The sequence below is a fragment of the Melopsittacus undulatus genome, chromosome 7, assembly GCF_012275295.1.
Source record: "Melopsittacus undulatus isolate bMelUnd1 chromosome 7, bMelUnd1.mat.Z, whole genome shotgun sequence".
Classification (NCBI taxonomy): Eukaryota; Metazoa; Chordata; class Aves; order Psittaciformes; family Psittaculidae; genus Melopsittacus; species Melopsittacus undulatus.
Genome location: NC_047533.1, coordinates 57,494,861 through 57,511,939, shown reverse-complemented (window position 1 = coordinate 57,511,939; position 17,079 = coordinate 57,494,861). Strand labels below are relative to the sequence as shown.

Here is a 17,079-nt window from a genome sequence, read left to right as displayed (position 1 = left end):
GAGCAGCTGTGAGACTGTTTTACCGGAGGTTGCTGCCATGTGGAGTGATTTCAGAAGCTGAGCAGCTCAATCTCTCCTTCACGCTTCTCCATTGTGCTGGGTAGATGTTAGATGTGTGAAATGTCTCAGACTGTCTTAGACAGGACTACACTGAATCTTTTTTATATTCACATTCCTGTAGGAAGCCTTATGTGACAAAGGAAAATACATCTATATATGAATAGTCCAAAATGCTTCTTCAGTTTTCCATCCATCAACTCCTTTCTGGGTGGTCAGGCATGTACTGTGGCTGCTTGTGGTCCCTACACACCAAGTTTTCATCCAACCCATGCCAGATGCTACAGCAAGATAAACCATCTATATGTTTCCAGATGCTTAGTCCCCATTCTCTGTGTAAAATGGAGGGTTTCAGATGAACCCCCTCCCCAAATGCCTTTGTGTGGTGTGACAGTGCAGTGCTTCTCTGCAGATGTTCAAATACTGTTCATTTGTGTCATTTTGATGTTTGCAAAAGGAAAAAAAGAGGGGCTAAACTGATTGTAATCCAGGTGTGCTCTTCACCATATCTACTGAAATCTGAGGTCCTGTCTTTGCTGTACGCTGTTATAGTACACAACGTAGAACACATTAGTTACTTACATGGAAAACTGGTAGAAAATTGGGTGGGGAGAGCACTTATTTAGTTAACAACAGGCAATTCTTATAAGCAGATTGAAAGGATCCATTAATGGGGCCGAGCAGCTGCTGTGCCTAAAGTTAGAAAGGGCATCTTCAAATGGCTGGAGGGGAGAGGGTGAAATGTGATTTCTCCTAGCAGAGACCAGAAGCCATCCTTTCTCTTCCTTACAGACAGAACCATTCCTTTGAAGTCCCTGTGGGCACCCATCCCCTTTGCCCAAGTGCTGTCTGACTGTGGTGGGGTCTGTTAGCATTTCCCCCAGCCAGACCAGACTTCCCGACATTCTTCTGCACTGCAGTATACGGAAATGAGATTTTATTTTATTTACTTTGGAAGGGCAACATTTTGGCTGTGGCTGCCAACTGCAGTTGTGAACCCAATAGAAAGAAGGCAGGAGGCAAAGGTCTTTGTCAGCTTGCTTCTCTTTTTATCCCATTTTATTGCATTATTCTTTTAGCCAGGGTGTAGCTTGGCTCGTGTCACAGGCCACCTGGATGCTCTTTAGAAATCACGACTCTTGGGGACTGCTTCAGAAAGGAGCATGTTGGGCTGTAGTCCTGGGTTTGTTGGAAAAGCTCATCCAGTGCAATAGAAACCCACGGGAAAGCCATCTTGGAAACCTAATTTTCTTTCTTTCAGAAAGGGAGACCCAGAGTCTTAGCTGGGAGCTCCTTTTGTTGCTAAAGAGGCACTCAATTAAAGGCCTCGAGATAGCTTAATCTTGGCATTAATCACTGTAGTTTTGTTGCAGCTTTCTTCCCTCTTGTAGAAATATGCTCCCATGCCCTCTTCTACAACAACAGAATAAGCACTATATCAAAAACCTGAAATTCCCTGGAAAAAATATAATTTCAAACACACAGGAGAGAACATGTTTATGTGTTGTGGTCAGATTCACAAGAACACACAATGAAATCCCATTAATGGGGATGATGCAGAAATGTCCTGTACTGCAGCCTTCATAAATCAATCCCTAGATGACCAAAATGAGCCTTCCTCAGCTTGCTGGCTGCTACTTATAAGTGGTCCCTTCTTGCTGGGACCTACAAGTGGTCTGGAGCTAAAGGCACATGGCCTTGATTTAATGGATAAATTAGAAAGTATATGTTCTCTCAAGTTTCTAACTTGAAACAAAACTTACACCATTCTCCCTTCATTTTTATGTTTGGTTTGTGTTTTTTTTTTTCATAGGAGTCTGTTGCTCACAGGCTTACAGAAATAAAGCTGAGAATGTGCAACCTAAGAGCCAAAACTCAAAACCAAATACAAAGACTTTAATTATTACTATATAAAACTTCACAAAGCCCAGCCCAGGCTCTTCTAGGGAGTGTGGCCTAGGCTGGGGAAGGCAAGGGACAAGGAGGATCAGGCACAAAACTGAGAAGCCTTTTTTGAAACCGTGCCTCCTTTGCAAACCATTGCCATATCCCACTCTTCCCATATGTTGTATGGGTGTAAGTGATTATCTGCTCATTTTCTTGCTTGAACATACGTATCTTATTTAAAGAGACGTGACTAATCCCAGCCCCCAGATAAGCTTGTTGTTTCAGTCCTGTGGGTTTCTTAAGTCATAAAAAACCTTCAGAGTTAGGTAGAAAATTGAAAACAAAGGTTAAATAGAACTTTCAGAAATCATCTGCGGAAATGCTTAAATTAAATCCTTGATTGAACACAGCAGTATTGTGCTGGCAGGAACAGAGGTTTACCAGTCTACTTTTATTTACTCAGCTGATTGAAATGCCGAAAAAGTAAACATCCTGGGTTTGGAGCAGTGAAGAACGAGTTAGACTTTGGAAAATGCAAGATTTCTTCTTCTTTGGTAGGAAAAGCTTACATTACCAATGGGGAACAATAATTTGTAACAGGTATCCTTGTACTAAAGGAAGATTAATTTGTGCTTTATTATAGTAATTTTAGAAACAAGTGAAAGTAGGGAGACAATAAGGATTATTTAATCTTTTTCTGGTGGGATTTCAACTCATCTGTTGGTTTCCAATTTTTTTTTTGCTTAAGAGTAAGACACTGCAAGTTGGAAATAGTTTGTGATGCCAGAGGGTCTGGAATTGAATATTTCATTGGGTTCACCCTAGGGACTTGACTTGCAGAACAGCAGCACTTTAATCTTCATTACTTCTGGGTTTGAAGTTGCCTGGGAGTGCACAGCAAGGGCATAGTACAATGAAGGGGTCTAGTTCTTGAAGCATGTCCAGTGCAGCATATGGGTGCAGAAAGCCCAGTCCTGGGCTTCTAGATTCTCAGTTCCTGGTAAAGTAAAGGCTCAGGGTCTGTGCCAATGTGCAGACTCCTTCGTCAGAGCAGCAAGCAGGAAGAGGAGGTGCACCCTTGAAGCTTTGAGGACATGTGTGCGTTGGCAAGAGAGATGTAAAGGATGAGATACAAAGGGTTTGAAACAAAAGCTAGTGGATGCAAACACTTACAGGAGCCACACTGAACCTCTGTTAAAAATTACCTTAAATCCTGACTGGCCATTAGCTATAACTTATAATGTTAAATAAAATAGCAGTGCTGGTAACGAATGATCTTTCTGTTAAGATTTTCATGCAGCCTTACTAACAAAATAGGAAGACTGAGTGGGCTGTTCAAGAATAAGATGTTGAAATTCTCTCCTTCCCCACCAGTTGTGTTATATGCAGTGTTTTGGACTCCTCTGGCTTCTGGGAACAACATCCAGGGATGCCTTTTGGAAAGGAATCATCCCTGGATTCCCTCTTTAGGAAAGGACAGTCTCATCCTAGGGAAGAGAAAGAGAGGCCAAGGCAGCAGGTTAGCCATTTAGCTGGGCCTGCATAAATTTCTAAATTTAGCTGGGTTTGGATAAGAAATTGTGTGTTTTATTGCTGCTTGGGACATGAAGGCAGTGTGTTCTCTGGAAATTTGACAGGAGTATTTTGCAACGATGACCAATAATCTGGGCACTTCTGAAAGGGAGGAATAGCTTTTTCTCTCCCTTGGAAAATCTCCCCATGTGCAAAGTTCAGATATTACCCATGGAGTACTGAGCTGGGCATTAGAAACTGCCTGCCTCACTTTCCTTGTACAAGAGCTCAGGCTGTGATCTTTGTGTTTTATACGACTTTGAGAGAGAGTACCGTGCCTTCACAAGCCTGATGGTCAGCTCAACACCTCCCTGGATCCTATGTAAGAAAGCATCATGCTTCCTAGTCCTTGGGTAGATTGCTACTGCTTCTGTATAGCTTTCATCTGCATCTCTGCATGAACAAACTTTAAACAGGAAGCCTAAAGCATACCCAGAAAAATCACCTGGAGTTGGCACAAAATTACTTACATGCTTCCTACCAAGAAAAGATACAGCACATTTATATTTTGTGAGAGTGCAGTTTGTAAGCATCTCAGAGGCAGAAACCCTCCTGATGCTGCAAAAACATCAGAGATTGCACTTCTTTCTGGGTGCCTTTTTCACCCAGTGATGTTGATGGCAGCACCCGATTTTGTTTGTTGCAATCTTCTGCTCTTTGAATTTTTCACAGAAGGGTTTGGTTAATATCTGACTGTTTTGGCTTTGGGTTTTGTTTGTTTGTCTATGGGGTTTGCGATGGCTGTGGTAATGTTGAATGGTGATTATAAAGCAGTAATCTTCCCACTGACAGGTGTCATCCTTTCTGCATTAAAAAAACCCCAACTATCAATCAGCCGTTATTGCTTTGTGAGAGTATCCTGGAAGACATTAAATACCTAAGGTCTTCCTGTGATCCCATAAATCATTATTATTGTTTTAAAAGGCCATACATTTAAAGTATTTTGCCAGTAAGCCCTGCTGGTGCTATTGGGGTAACACAAATGTGACTAAAGACTTTCCTGATTCCGTATCACGTGGAAACAATCAGACTGATGTGGTTACACATCAGTGTGGCTTGAATAATCATGCCATGCCTTTGCAAACTTAGGAGGAAGGAAATAGAGTAAGTAATTCTGAGTGTAATTAATTACTTACAGAAAATGGGATGAGCTTAGCAGAATTGCTCTTTCCAATTGCAATAATTAGGAACAAATCTCAAAAAAAGAAGGCCATATCTTCCCTGGATGAGTTGAGGGGAATTGCTTTTGGCAGAAAAAAAATCAGGCATAGGTTGCCCCAAATCCTGGGCTTGGGCATCACGTAGGGCCAAGGAAGGCTTGGCCTCATTTATCTGAATAAAATTTTCAGAGCTACTGGTGGAATCCAAAAGTGGCTTTCAATCTATAGAGTTTCCCTTATGCTGGAGGTAGGACCCCAGCCAAGACATGCAAAGCCAGAGGTTTCTTCTTGCAAATGAAACTGTGACAGGCCTGCTGCCTCCCACAGTTGTTACAGAGGTCTCCAGGGGACTGGTCACCTCCCGTCAAAGATGGCGCAGGAGTCAGAACTTAAGACTTGGAAATGATAGCTCGAAAAGGTGCATGATAAATACTAGCAGCCTAAGGAAGACTATTAGGAATACATTTGGCTTCATGCCATCAAGGTGGTAACTGTCACAAAATGGAAAGGCAAAATCCCTTAAGCACTCCTTTATTGCTTACAATTGATTTTTCTCACCATGAAGATGCTCCTTCACTAATTAGTGATGAACCTTTTTGCTTTAGGAGGGGAGTGCTGGACTTTCCACCTCCTTCCTGTAGATTTTCAGCAGTTCAATAAATCAATCTTTTCTAATCCTTGAAATTTTAAAAAAAAAAAAAGGAAAAGAAAACAAACATCCGCACTGCCTTATATTGGCAGGCAGTGGGGAGACACAATAGCACGCTTTATTTTGTCTCTCTCTTGTGCTTGCCTGCAGGAAATGTCTGTCTCTCAGCTTTATTTGTGCCATATTAAAATGAATTCCATGAGTCTTTCCAAATGCTTTCGAGGGGGCACATCATCCATCTATTTTTATTTGGGTTTCATCACCTATAACGGCTACTAAAGGTCCTGTGTATTCAGTGTGGCATTTTTGCTTACTAGCTAAACTGTGTTATTTTGGGGCCTGAGCACTAAGTTCATGTGCTTACTTGAGCCTTTCCTTGCTGCTGGAGGGATGGGAAAATACTTTTAGTTATCAAAAGAATGATAAATTCAAGTTAGATAAAGTTAAACCATAAAAGGTTGAATAAAATGGTAGCTTCTGAAGTCGATTAGCTATAGAGTTTTATTAAAGGCCTAGCTTTACTCTAAAACGTGGCTCAAACCCCACACTTTTTTAAATATAAAAAAAGCAGAACAACCCTCTTTGCAAAATGTAGGGCTACTAGCCAGTATTCTTTTCAAATGAGACCTGAATAGCTGCTTTTTGATAACAGGCTTTCTTTGTTCAGCAGCATTTTCAGACCGATCTGTGTGTAAAGGTGAATTCTTGCCTTAAATTTACCTTAAATTTCAGCTATTCCTGCTGAAAAAAAAAAGAAAGCTTTAGCAACCCAGGATATTGCTAATCTACATACGTGGAAGTGGTTTGCACCATGTAATTCAAGTTGCAGATGGTCTGTGCCTCTGTATTGGACTGTCAGTGTATATTCTGGCAATTTGGCTGTTTCAAAAAGGTACATGTTGTGGTTTTAAAAGGATAGGCAGCATGAAAGGAGTTCCTGAGCATAGGGTGCATTGGGTTTGAAGTTCCCTAAGCATCTAAATAAGGTTAGAGGGTAATTTTAGCAAATTTTAAAAAAGTATTGGTCTGGAAATGTCACAGGACTATAGAAGGTAATATGAACGATGCTTTCTCATCATTGAAGGAGAAAGTACTCTGGGAAATTGGAAGACATCTAAAATAAGATTTTGAAATAGTTTTACATGATGTGTAATTAACCTTAAGAAGTCTTTGCCCCAAGGTAAAGTCAGGGCTTTTTTAAGATTAGAAAATGAATTAGGTATTTATATGGATTGGTAGGCCATTCACTATTCATCATCTGGGCTCTGAAGAAACACAAGGGAGATGAGGTAACATTTTGCCGGTTAAAGGAATAACGCAACCACATTAAAAAGAAGGGCTTTTTAACTTCAGGTATTTGAAAGTGAAGCCCTCACTGAAGCCATCATTCAGATTTCCTCAGCAGACAGTAGAGAATAGAATTTCTTCAGGGAGTGGCGAAGCCTCAGCTGCCTTAAATACCTGTTCTTGTAGGGAATAAATTGCTCTTTGAGGGTATCAGTCTCACATTGACTATGGAGGGGTCACAGTCATGTAGTTTAAATTCAATGGGCTGTATCCCTTACTGTTAGGAATTGGAAGAATATATCCACATCTGGAGAAAGCACTTCAGATGTAGTGCCTCAAGTTGTGCTAGACTAGACTTCCCAACAATTTCTACTTCAAACTAGTATTTGCCTGTACCACTAGTGAATATAATCTCAGTTTTCCAGTTAACAGCTCTATTTTCCTATGAGTTAAGGCTCTTCCAAGGCTTTTCTCTTGTCTAAGTGATGTTTTTTTATGTATTACAGATAATGACACAGTATTACTGTAGCACTGATAGGTTTCACAGACTTTACAAGGGGAAAGAAAACCCCATTCTGAGTAATTTTTGTCAGGCATGAATTGTGTGGCTAACACAAGAGCTAAGCTTCTTACAACACTTGAGTTGTTAAAATGAAAAGGAATGATCTGTGTTTTGTGAGTGATATAAAAGACTGTGTCCTACTGGCCCTATATGTAAGGTTTTGAAGTGTTTGGGAGTTAGGCATCTTTGAAAATCTCACTTCTTAGGCACCTGCTTGTTTGGGTGGTGGGTCCTAGGCATATCCAAGTTGAAAAGGGGGTAAAAACTGTGCTGGTCTTTTTGACGGTTTTCTCGTGAGCTTCTTTGAAGTGTTAGCCTCAAGCTAAAAGGTAATCCGAGTTTGCCAATTTTACATTTTGTCTGTAGAAAGATGAAATGGAGCCTTCAGCTGCCTTGAAGAAAGGCTATTACAGATCACTGAAAAACTTTCTGAGAGCCTGGATAGCAGCAACAGAGTAAAAAATTTCCCTAATTCTCTCTTTTTATAAGCTATCACTAGCGACATTTCAACAGTAAAGTCTTCACCATAAAATCTCAGTGCTTGTGAACACAGTAATAGAAATTCATGCCCTGCTCCTGCCCACATTGCTGAGCTGAGAGCTCCAGACTGTCTCATGTCTTCGTTTAATTCTGTTGCATCTGGAGGGAGCTGCTGGTCCTGTGGTGCTAGATGTGCCAGAAGCATAATGGGAACTTGCCCTGGTAATCTTGCAGGCTGAGTGGATGAGAGGGCAAAGAGAAGCAGAGGGATTTGACCAACATCATACTACACAGCTGTGATGGGCTGGAGGTCCCCACTGGTGCAGCTATGGTTTGGGGGGGAGCCTTTTGATACCATAGGCTTTCTGTGTTCATGGTGGCTCCCCAGGTACATTGTAGATGCTGAGGTTACACTGCTTTAGCCTATGTTTTGATGAGCCAAAGGGTCTAAACTTTCCTTGCTGTGTCTTGGAAGCAGGAACTCAGTAGAGCCACCTGCTCTCTACAGTTACTTCCTCTTTCCTTCCTAATCCTGATGTGCTTTGCATTTGTGTTATTAGACACTGCTGTTGAGTGCCCTAGGATAGCTCAGATGTCCTCATGTGGCTGGCAGATGTGGTACAAGATCTAAGGCAAGCAGCTGTTATGTGGCAGCTGATAACCAGGGGATATCCCTGCAGCGGTGTCAGCCAGGGAAGTTGAAGGAGATGGTTGGATGCTGGAGAGGAGCTGCAGGGAGCTGTTAGTGGTGGGAGGGGGAAAAAAGAGGAAGAGAGAAGGGGGGTATCGATATGGAGGCAGGGAGGACTCTAGCTCAGGGATGTTGTAGGTGCTCAAGCTGAGATTATAGACTCATATAATAGCTTATATTGGATTGGAAGGAACCTTCAAAGGTCATCTAGTCCAGCCCCCCCTGCAATGAGCAGGGACATCTTCAACCTGATTAGGTTGCTCAGAGACACATGCAGCCTGACCTTGAATGTCTCTAGGGATGGCACATCCACCACCTCTCTGAGCAACCTGTGCCAGTGTTTCATCACCCTCATTGTAAAACATTTCTTCTTCACATCCAGCCTGAATCTTCCCTCTTTTAGTTTAGCAACATTACACCTCGTCTTATCACAACAGGCTCTGCTAAAAAGTTTCTCTCGTCTTTTTTATAGGCCCTTTTTAAGAACTGAAAGGCTGCAGTAAGGTGTCCCTGGAGTCTTCTCCAGGCTGAGAAGACCAACTGTCTCAGCTTTTTCCCACAGGAGAGGTGTTCCAGCCCTCTGATGATTTATGTGGCTGTCCTCTAGACCCTCTCCAACATGTGCATGTCTCTCCTGTACTGAGGACTCCAGTACTGCAGGTGGGGTCTCACCAGAGCATCCCTCAACCTGCTGGCCACACTCCTTTGGATGCAGCCCAACATGTGCTTGGCCTTCTGGGCTGCAAGTTCACATTGCCAGCTCATGTCCAATCTTTCTCCACCAGTACCCCCAGGTCCTTCTCCTCAGGGAAGACTTCTCAACCTCTTCATCCCCCAGCCTGTATTGATACCAGGGGTTGTCCCAGTGCAGATCCAGGACTTTGCACTTGGCCCTGTTGAATTTCAACAAAAGGTTGCATGGGCCCATTTCTTGAGCCTGTCCAAGTCCCTCTGGCTGCCATCCCTTCCCTCTGGCATGTCAGCTGCAACACTCAGCTTTGTGTCATCTGCAAACTCTGGTGGCGCACTCAGTCTCACTCTCTGTATCATTGATGAAGATATTAAACAGTACTGGCCCAGTATGGACCCCTGAGAGATGCACTTGTCACTGGTGTCCATCCAGACACTGAGCCACTGACCACTATCCGCAGATAGCACTGCTTATTTGTGAGTGATGTGGGGATGGCCACTTTGTCCCCCATGGTTTGTCTTCTACTTTTGTCTCGCTGCTCAGAGTGAGGTCAGGGCAAGTGTTATGAGCATGGCCAAATCCAGTACATTTGACAGCTGTTCCCTCCCTTTCCCAAAGACACACTGTGACCATGCCAGGGGTCAAGATGGGACTTTTTGTGCAAAAAGTGCAAAGCATATTTTGAGTGGTTCATCATGGCTGCTTCTTCACTGCAGCAGGCTGCATTGCACTGTTGCTTGGCAGAGTCCTTTCTTTGTCTTTCCCTGTGAAATGGGAGTAAATAGACTAATGCTTTCTGTCACCCAGGGCTTTAGAAGATCCTAATGCTGTTATCTCAGAAAGAAGATAATGCTGCAGCCTGGCTCAGAAGTTAGTAACTTGGGAGTTACACTTAAGAAAAAGTAAACAGTAATAAAGAGGTTTCTGTGATACACTACAGCACCACAGGTGGAGAGTGCTGGAGGCATGGTGAAGTTTTGCACCTGAATGCATGAAAGCCTTCTGTGGTGCTATGTTGGAATTTCAAACTTCATCTTCTCCAGAGATACCCATAGTTTTTAAAACAGATTTCAAAGTCAGTTGTCAGTTGCGTGATCAGAATCATGAGGGGTAGCTGCAGCTTGCAGCTAATGATGCTTGCTTCTGTGTATGAAGCCAGTGTCCACGGTCATGTTTCAATTCCCTGGGGCAGCAAGCCAGGCTGGCTGGTTTGTACCAGGGGCACCTGCTGGCAGTCTGCCTTTGTGTTCGGTGATGGCTGGTGGGAGAAGGGAGGGGAACTAGCAGTAAGCTATATTCTCTATGTCGTTATATTTCTAATGTTGGTGTTCTTGTCTTTATGTCTATGCATTCTTTAGCTATGAGGATAACAGACCCTTCATCAAGTAAGAATGACCTGAATGGCTGATAAATTTCATTTATCAGTGTGGTCTCATGAACCAGCTGTCAGATCAATATTGAAAAATCATTAAAGCTTCTGTCATTCGCATTTGAGGCAGAAGAGCAAACTGTGCAGGAAATACTGGGAAACTGGTCAGGCATACAGCTAACATGCAGAGTAAATGTGCTGCATGTGTATTGCCAACCAGTTGTCCCCTTATTGGCTTTATATTCTTTGATTGGACATAAACTCAAGGTGAATATTCCCAAGTTAATCCTGTGTAGTACAGACTTGTTATACCAGTAGCAACCCTCTGGTCCACTGTGCTCTTGTTACTGAGAGTGCTTTATAGTAACATTAAATACATAAGTAAATTTCCAGAAAGGTACATGGGTGGTAATCCCCATGATTCCTATTCTAGTTAATGGGAGCACTGCAAGTAAATCTTGTTCTATGCATTGGAGACCGTCTCCTTACTTGTTGGAGTACCTAATTGTCCCTAATTGTAAATGTCTGATTTTCAATTACACCAAAATATGGATGGTTTTGTTTCTTTATCACTATAAAATTGCACTACAGGAAAGAAAAACTATGAAAAAGCAACAGCAAGTCTGTACAAAGAGCAAAACAAAAACCACAAGTTGCACCAATAAAAACTGAGAAGAAAGCCAAAACTGCCTAGAAATTATGCACCTTAGGCCATCCATGGTTTTTCTCCTGCAACCAAAAAGTAATGCACAGTAGCACAAATAAAAGCAAATCAACTTTGCAGTAGACTTTCAGTTTGTTCTTCTGGTGAAGAGTCCTTTGTGTTCATTCTTGCAGCACCATTCCCATGTTCTCTTTCATCGCTTGGTTCTTTTCATTTCTGTGGATACGGGATGGAGCTATTCATAGTAATCTCCATGCCCTCTTTATCTCCAGGTCTTGTTTTCTGAAGCACAACACTGTAACGCGTGCAGTTTGCACTGCTGAGGGTCTTCGAACCCACAGATACCTTTCCATCACTGAAGGTAGCATATTTCCACTAAATAACTGTTTCACTCCTGCACACCTCTGCAGCCAAAGGCTCTTTAGTCAGGTTCAAGAACTGGCTGTGCTTCAGAGCAGAATAGTTTTCTGATCCTCTGGGGATCATTTTGAAAAGACTATAAAAGCAAGGGGAGCTAAAAAAAAAAAAAAAAAAGGTGTTTTTCACTTAATTTGTTGGTTTTTTTAGGGGTAAAATATCGTATATTTTGAATTGGTGTGGAATTAAGATGATAACGTGCTCTCAATGATGGTGTAATCTTGGGGAAAAAATATACCATGCAGCTGAAGTTGTGTACTTTAACTAGTGGTACTTTTCTAAAGGGTTTTGACAGTGCATTTTCAATTTGCCTCATGCTAAATATTTATTAGCGGGATTGACTGGAAATGCTTCAGAGGAGCTGTTCTGGTCTGCTAGCTACATAATAGTGATTTTTAAAGAACTGCTTTAATAAATGGTTACCTTAGGGAGCTCTTCTGGTTGTGTAGTTAAATAATCTATATTTTATAAACTTCAGTGAAGGCTTAATGCTGTATTCTCATACTGATACCTTAAAATATATATATATATCCAGACCAAAAAAAAAAAAGCACAAAACAACATAAATACAACATTGGTGTGCTTCTGTTTGTGGCAGGCCTTGCTAAAAGGACAAGGATTCAAGGCTGCAGCTGCCATTGAGTCCCCATAGTGCAGCTTGCCTGCCTGACCCCTGCAGGACTTATTTTTCCCCTAAGCTGCTGCTGCTTCATCTTTCTCCCCCTCACTCCATGCTCTGCTTAGCAGATGGAAGCCCAAATATGCCCTAACCCTGGACAAGTTTCAACAAGGCTGAAGTGGCTTGGAAATGTAGGTAGGTCGTTGTCCCTATGAGCCCTCCTGCAGCACCCCACGCTGCTGTCAGGTGGACAAGGAGGGAGAGGTGCTGGCTGGCTGCAGGCTCATCTGCTTTGGGGATCCAAAGAGTTAAACAGAGTTAAACAGTGACGAAGAGGTGCAAAGATTGGATATAGTTGTATTCATTTTTATGTTTCACCTAACATTACCAGGGGAAGACAAGAAAATCAAGGCCTTAAGGGAAAGGGTAAAGGGATGCTCACAGTGCTGCTTGCTGCGCACTTCCCGCTGTGTTTCCCAGCTAGAGGCTGACTTCCTCCCCTGTGCAGCAGCAGTTCCTTTAAAGTTGTGGGAAATGTAGCATGTGGAAACTAGGGAGATGGCTAGAAGAATGACCCAGTTCCTTCCCTGCTTGTCACACTTCATCTCATGCCCTGGTATTGGAAGATCAGTTTGTGAGAAGTTAATTTAGCAGATGGCTGAGTTATTTAGCAGAGTAGCATGGAATACTTCTCTTGCCATCCCAGAAGATCTTCCAGCCTTCCTGAAAGTCCACAGCCATCCTATGCCCCCAGCACTGTTAGTCCAAGCAGAAAGTTCCTGGAAGAAAAAAAGTAGAAATTGCAGGCTACCCATGTTTGCTTGAACAACTTTTGGGGCCAAGTAGTGGCTGCACCCCTACTCCCTCATTCCTTCTGGGTGGAGCAAGTGATAATGTTAGTTTTGCAGCTGATGTGAAGAAGGATTGCCTTTCTTTTTCTCTGAGGTAGCAGCTCCTGTTTTAACAAATGTGGTATGTGAGTGCTTAGATGTGTATATGTATTTCCCCTCATCACAGGGTGGAAGAAGTGTGAAGCAGCATCACACAGAGCCTCCTTGTGCAGAGCAGATCTGGCAAGCAGTGAGGGCTTGCCCACCTGCTTGTAGTTGTTTATCTGGCTTACAGGCATATGGGAGACTAGCTAAAATGCAGCAATACATGTGTCTTGGTGTTAAGCATAAAGAAGCTAATCCAGCTGGCATTCCTGCCCAGTGAAACCAGTGGACACTAAAAAAGTGACATTTAGAGTTGTTTTGGTTGGTTTATTTTCTTTTCCTGCCATTTGCAGAAATAGCATCTACATGTCATTTACATGCACACTGCTTTTGCATTTAAAAAGGCAGGGGATGGGGGAAAGAATAGAAACATTGTGGTTACAAATATGCTTTGGTTATGATAAATATCTATGCTCATAACATTTCCATTTCTGTATATTTCCTCAAGCTTGAAGATTTGTAAACTGTATCCAGCTTGAAGACAAAATTCGCTACAATACATTTTGATGAGCTCTTTGCTTTTTGCTAAAACTGTGGGCAAAGTCTTCCTGCCTGTAGACATGTGCCTTCTTTTGTAGATGAGAAATCAATCCCTTTCTTCTTTTCTTTTTCTTGTTTTTCCTAACAGGTCCTGGGTTATAGGTGCCATAGCGCTACTCTGCCTATTAGGACTCACCTGGGCGTTTGGACTCATGTATATTAATGAAAGCACAGTCATCATGGCGTATCTCTTCACCATATTCAATTCTCTGCAGGGAATGTTTATATTCATTTTCCATTGTGTCCTCCAGAAAAAGGTAAGACAGTTCCCAGCAGTAGGAGAGGTGGTAATAGGGTGTTTTTGTTGCCTAACAACCGCAGTGTAACATCATCTCTGTGCCCTGAATTCATCTTACACAGATTTATCTCCATATATTTAATAAGGGTGGTATTTAGACTGGAAACCAGCAAGATGCAAGGGAATGAAGTGATAACAAAGATATGTGGCGATGGCATTTCAGCAGCCTGGGTGCTGGCAGTGAGCAAGGGAAAAGGCAGCTGACTGTAGAGCTTTACAGTAGTGAACCTGTAAAAGGGCTTTACCTGCTATAAGCCAGATTTCCTCTCACATATGCTAATTTGAGATGGGAGCAACTCCACAAGCATCCGGAAAGTCCTCATGTGGCTCAGTGCTCACAGCAAAATGGAGCTTTACATCCTTGCTTTCAGTCCCTATGGGAAATCACTCTTCTCTACAGCAGCGTATATGGGCTGATAGTATGTAACAGGGACTGCTTCTACCACTTTTTTAAGAACTGAAGGACTTGTGCTCTGCAAGAGCTTTTGTATTACTTGGTCCTGATGTGAGCTTTTAGAAATCTTCCTCAAAGCAAGCACAGTAAGTGCTTCTTGGTGGAACTTGAAGTATGCCCCAATTAACATTTTCAAGATAATAATGGAGTAAATTAGTTAAACTCAGGGGGAAAAAAATCAAAATAAAATCTGTGTATATGCGGATCAAACTTGCAGTCTCTAAAAATCAGTAATTAATATTTTTAACAACCGTTTTATTCTTCACTAAAATTCGGTAGTACAGAGCTCTTCAGTTCTGTGCTTATCTGCTGATAATTTTTTACGTACATCTTTGTTTTAAAAGGCAGTTTCTTTACCTGATACAGACAGAGGGAAGAGTTTATAAGTGGATGCATATGGGATGCAGTTTTGCAGTGTAACCAGTGTCTTTTGGTGAAGTAGCTTCCTGGATAAAGTTGGGGCCATGCTGATGTCTGTTGTCCATCCAAGAGCCCCAGGCTTGCTTCATGTTTTCCTATACAGGGAGGGGAGATCAGACCTGTGAAAACATAAGCAAAATTAGTCATAGCAAGTGAGCTCTGTGAGCAATGCCTATAGAAGGATCTGCAGAGGTGTGCAAAGATGTCATTCTTGAAACCAAAGGAAGACTTTTGGGTTTCAGAGTTTTGTCCTGTCATTTAATCTCAAATTTGTGCATCTTAAAAAGCTTCAATGCTTTATCTAGATGCAGCTGCTTAAAAGCAACAGCAAGGTGCAGCAGCATGATGATCCCAAAACCTTCAGCAAGAAAGTTAGCAGGCAACATGTTAATAAGAACATAGGAAGCATCACCATCACTAGCTAAACCTGCAGGTGCCTCTTTGATGAGCAATTTTTATTCTTTCTCTTTGGTCCATGCTCTTGCCTCCAGTGCACCTCGCAAAGAACCAGTTTGTAACCCAGCATCTCAACACAGCACTGCAGGCACCTTGGTTATCTGGGTGCTCACTTGGCATAGAAGAACCATTCTCTTTGATGTCTCAAGCCAGTCTACATCCTTAAACCATCCCTGGTGACTGTGGGATCACTTCTGATGTATGGCTCCATGGAGGGAAGGAGAATGCAGCTGATTCCTTGCTGTAGGGTAGATGCATCTCTCTGACCTAAGAGCTGAGGAAGAAATTACATGAGAGGAGAAAGTGAGAAAAAAAATCCCTTCCTTTCCTATCTATCATGGACTAGAAAATCAGCAAAAAGCTACAGAGAGGCAAACAGTGGGTGGCTAATTAAAGCAATTGAATTATTTTCTCTCAGCAAAGGATTGATGAGGCACTCGAGCATATTGGGCGCTCATGGTATTGTGTTTGTCTCAGGCGCTTAAGGAAGAGCCTAATGAAAAAGCTGTAATTTCCTATTTAAACAGTTGTTTCACACAGTTTTGAAATGCTCATAGATAGTCTGGCAGAATTTCACAGCTAACTGTATGCTCCAAGGAATGTCAACTGCTGGTTTGGACATGCAGGGGATTTGAGGGGCTTTTTTTGTTGTTTTTTTTTTTTTTTTACAATAGGCAATATGACTGATTTTGGCTTTTTATTACAGGTTGCTCATTTTTAGTCTTGTCCCCTCTGGTTTCTGGGTATTGCTGCCCATAAGAAGTCACACCTGAAGCTCAGTCAAAGCTTAGATCCTGCCCTGGCACAAACCAGTGAACCTAAAGCAAAGGAGGTTCACAGCTTTACTCCAAACAAGGAACTGGCCTGGGTTGACTGCAGTGCCCAATCAAAACATGACTGGCTTGCACTTTAATGTGGGAAAGCAGGTTCCAGCCACCCCTGTGCACTGGGAATGTAATCTCTAGGGCTGTTAGCTCTATAGTTTCCTGGAGTTTCAATTTGACTGCAAGAAATAATATAAAATAAAAAAAAAAATCAATAATTTTTATATGTTTCTCTTGGAATTCTTCTTAGTCCCCTGCCAGAAGCAATAACTTTTAGTACCTTGATGAGCCAATATGCTAGTTTATATCAAATCTATGAGGATATTAATTTTCAGTCATAAATAGTGTAACTGTGGTATCTCCTGTGCTCTTTTGATGTGCCTCAGAGGAAGCTACAACTGACTGGTGTCAACAAACAGCTTTGCTTGCATAAAAGCTGTCCCTTACACCATCATAAATGACGTAGCTCATGTATCAAGATCTTTCAGTTGCAAGGTGTAATTCTTCCCCACATATTGCAACAGGTATTGTTTTAATGAACCACTGAGGAAAAATCAAGGGCTGTGTTAAAAACTGGCAGGCAGTGGGTTGGAGGAGGACCTAACCATCTTTGCTCTTTCCTTGGCTAGGTACGTAAAGAGTATGGAAAATGCCTGCGCACACATTGCTGTAGTGGGAAAAGTACAGAGAGCTCTATCGGCTCAGGAAAGACCTCAGGGTCACGGACACCTGGAAGATATTCCACAGGTTCACAGGTAACTCACCTTTCTTGTTCACACCCCACTCCTTTGCACCACCATGCCAATATCCTTCATGGCTATGCTGGGAGGGAATATCCTTTTGGCACCAAAGGAGCTGCCTTAGGCCTCTCCCTAGTGCACCCACAGAGATTTCCCTCCCTCCTGGACCTGAATTCAACACAGTGCCTTCCCTTAGGATTTGATGGCAGTTAGTGCCTCTCCAGAAACCTTCTAAATAATTGTGATG

The 17,079-nt window shown here is 42.3% G+C and overlaps 1 protein-coding gene across 1 annotated transcript in view; it reads left to right on the top strand.

Moving 5' to 3' along the window:
• The window catches only part of ADGRL3 (adhesion G protein-coupled receptor L3), a 413,903-nt gene that overhangs the window by 370,940 nt on the left and 25,884 nt on the right, over window positions 1-17,079 (top strand). The window contains exons 20-22 of the mRNA XM_031048551.2: window positions 10,395-10,421; window positions 13,729-13,897; window positions 16,722-16,847. Of these exons, the coding sequence (XP_030904411.2) occupies window positions 10,395-10,421; window positions 13,729-13,897; window positions 16,722-16,847 (322 nt within the window). The remainder of the gene's footprint in view (window positions 1-10,394; window positions 10,422-13,728; window positions 13,898-16,721; window positions 16,848-17,079) is intronic.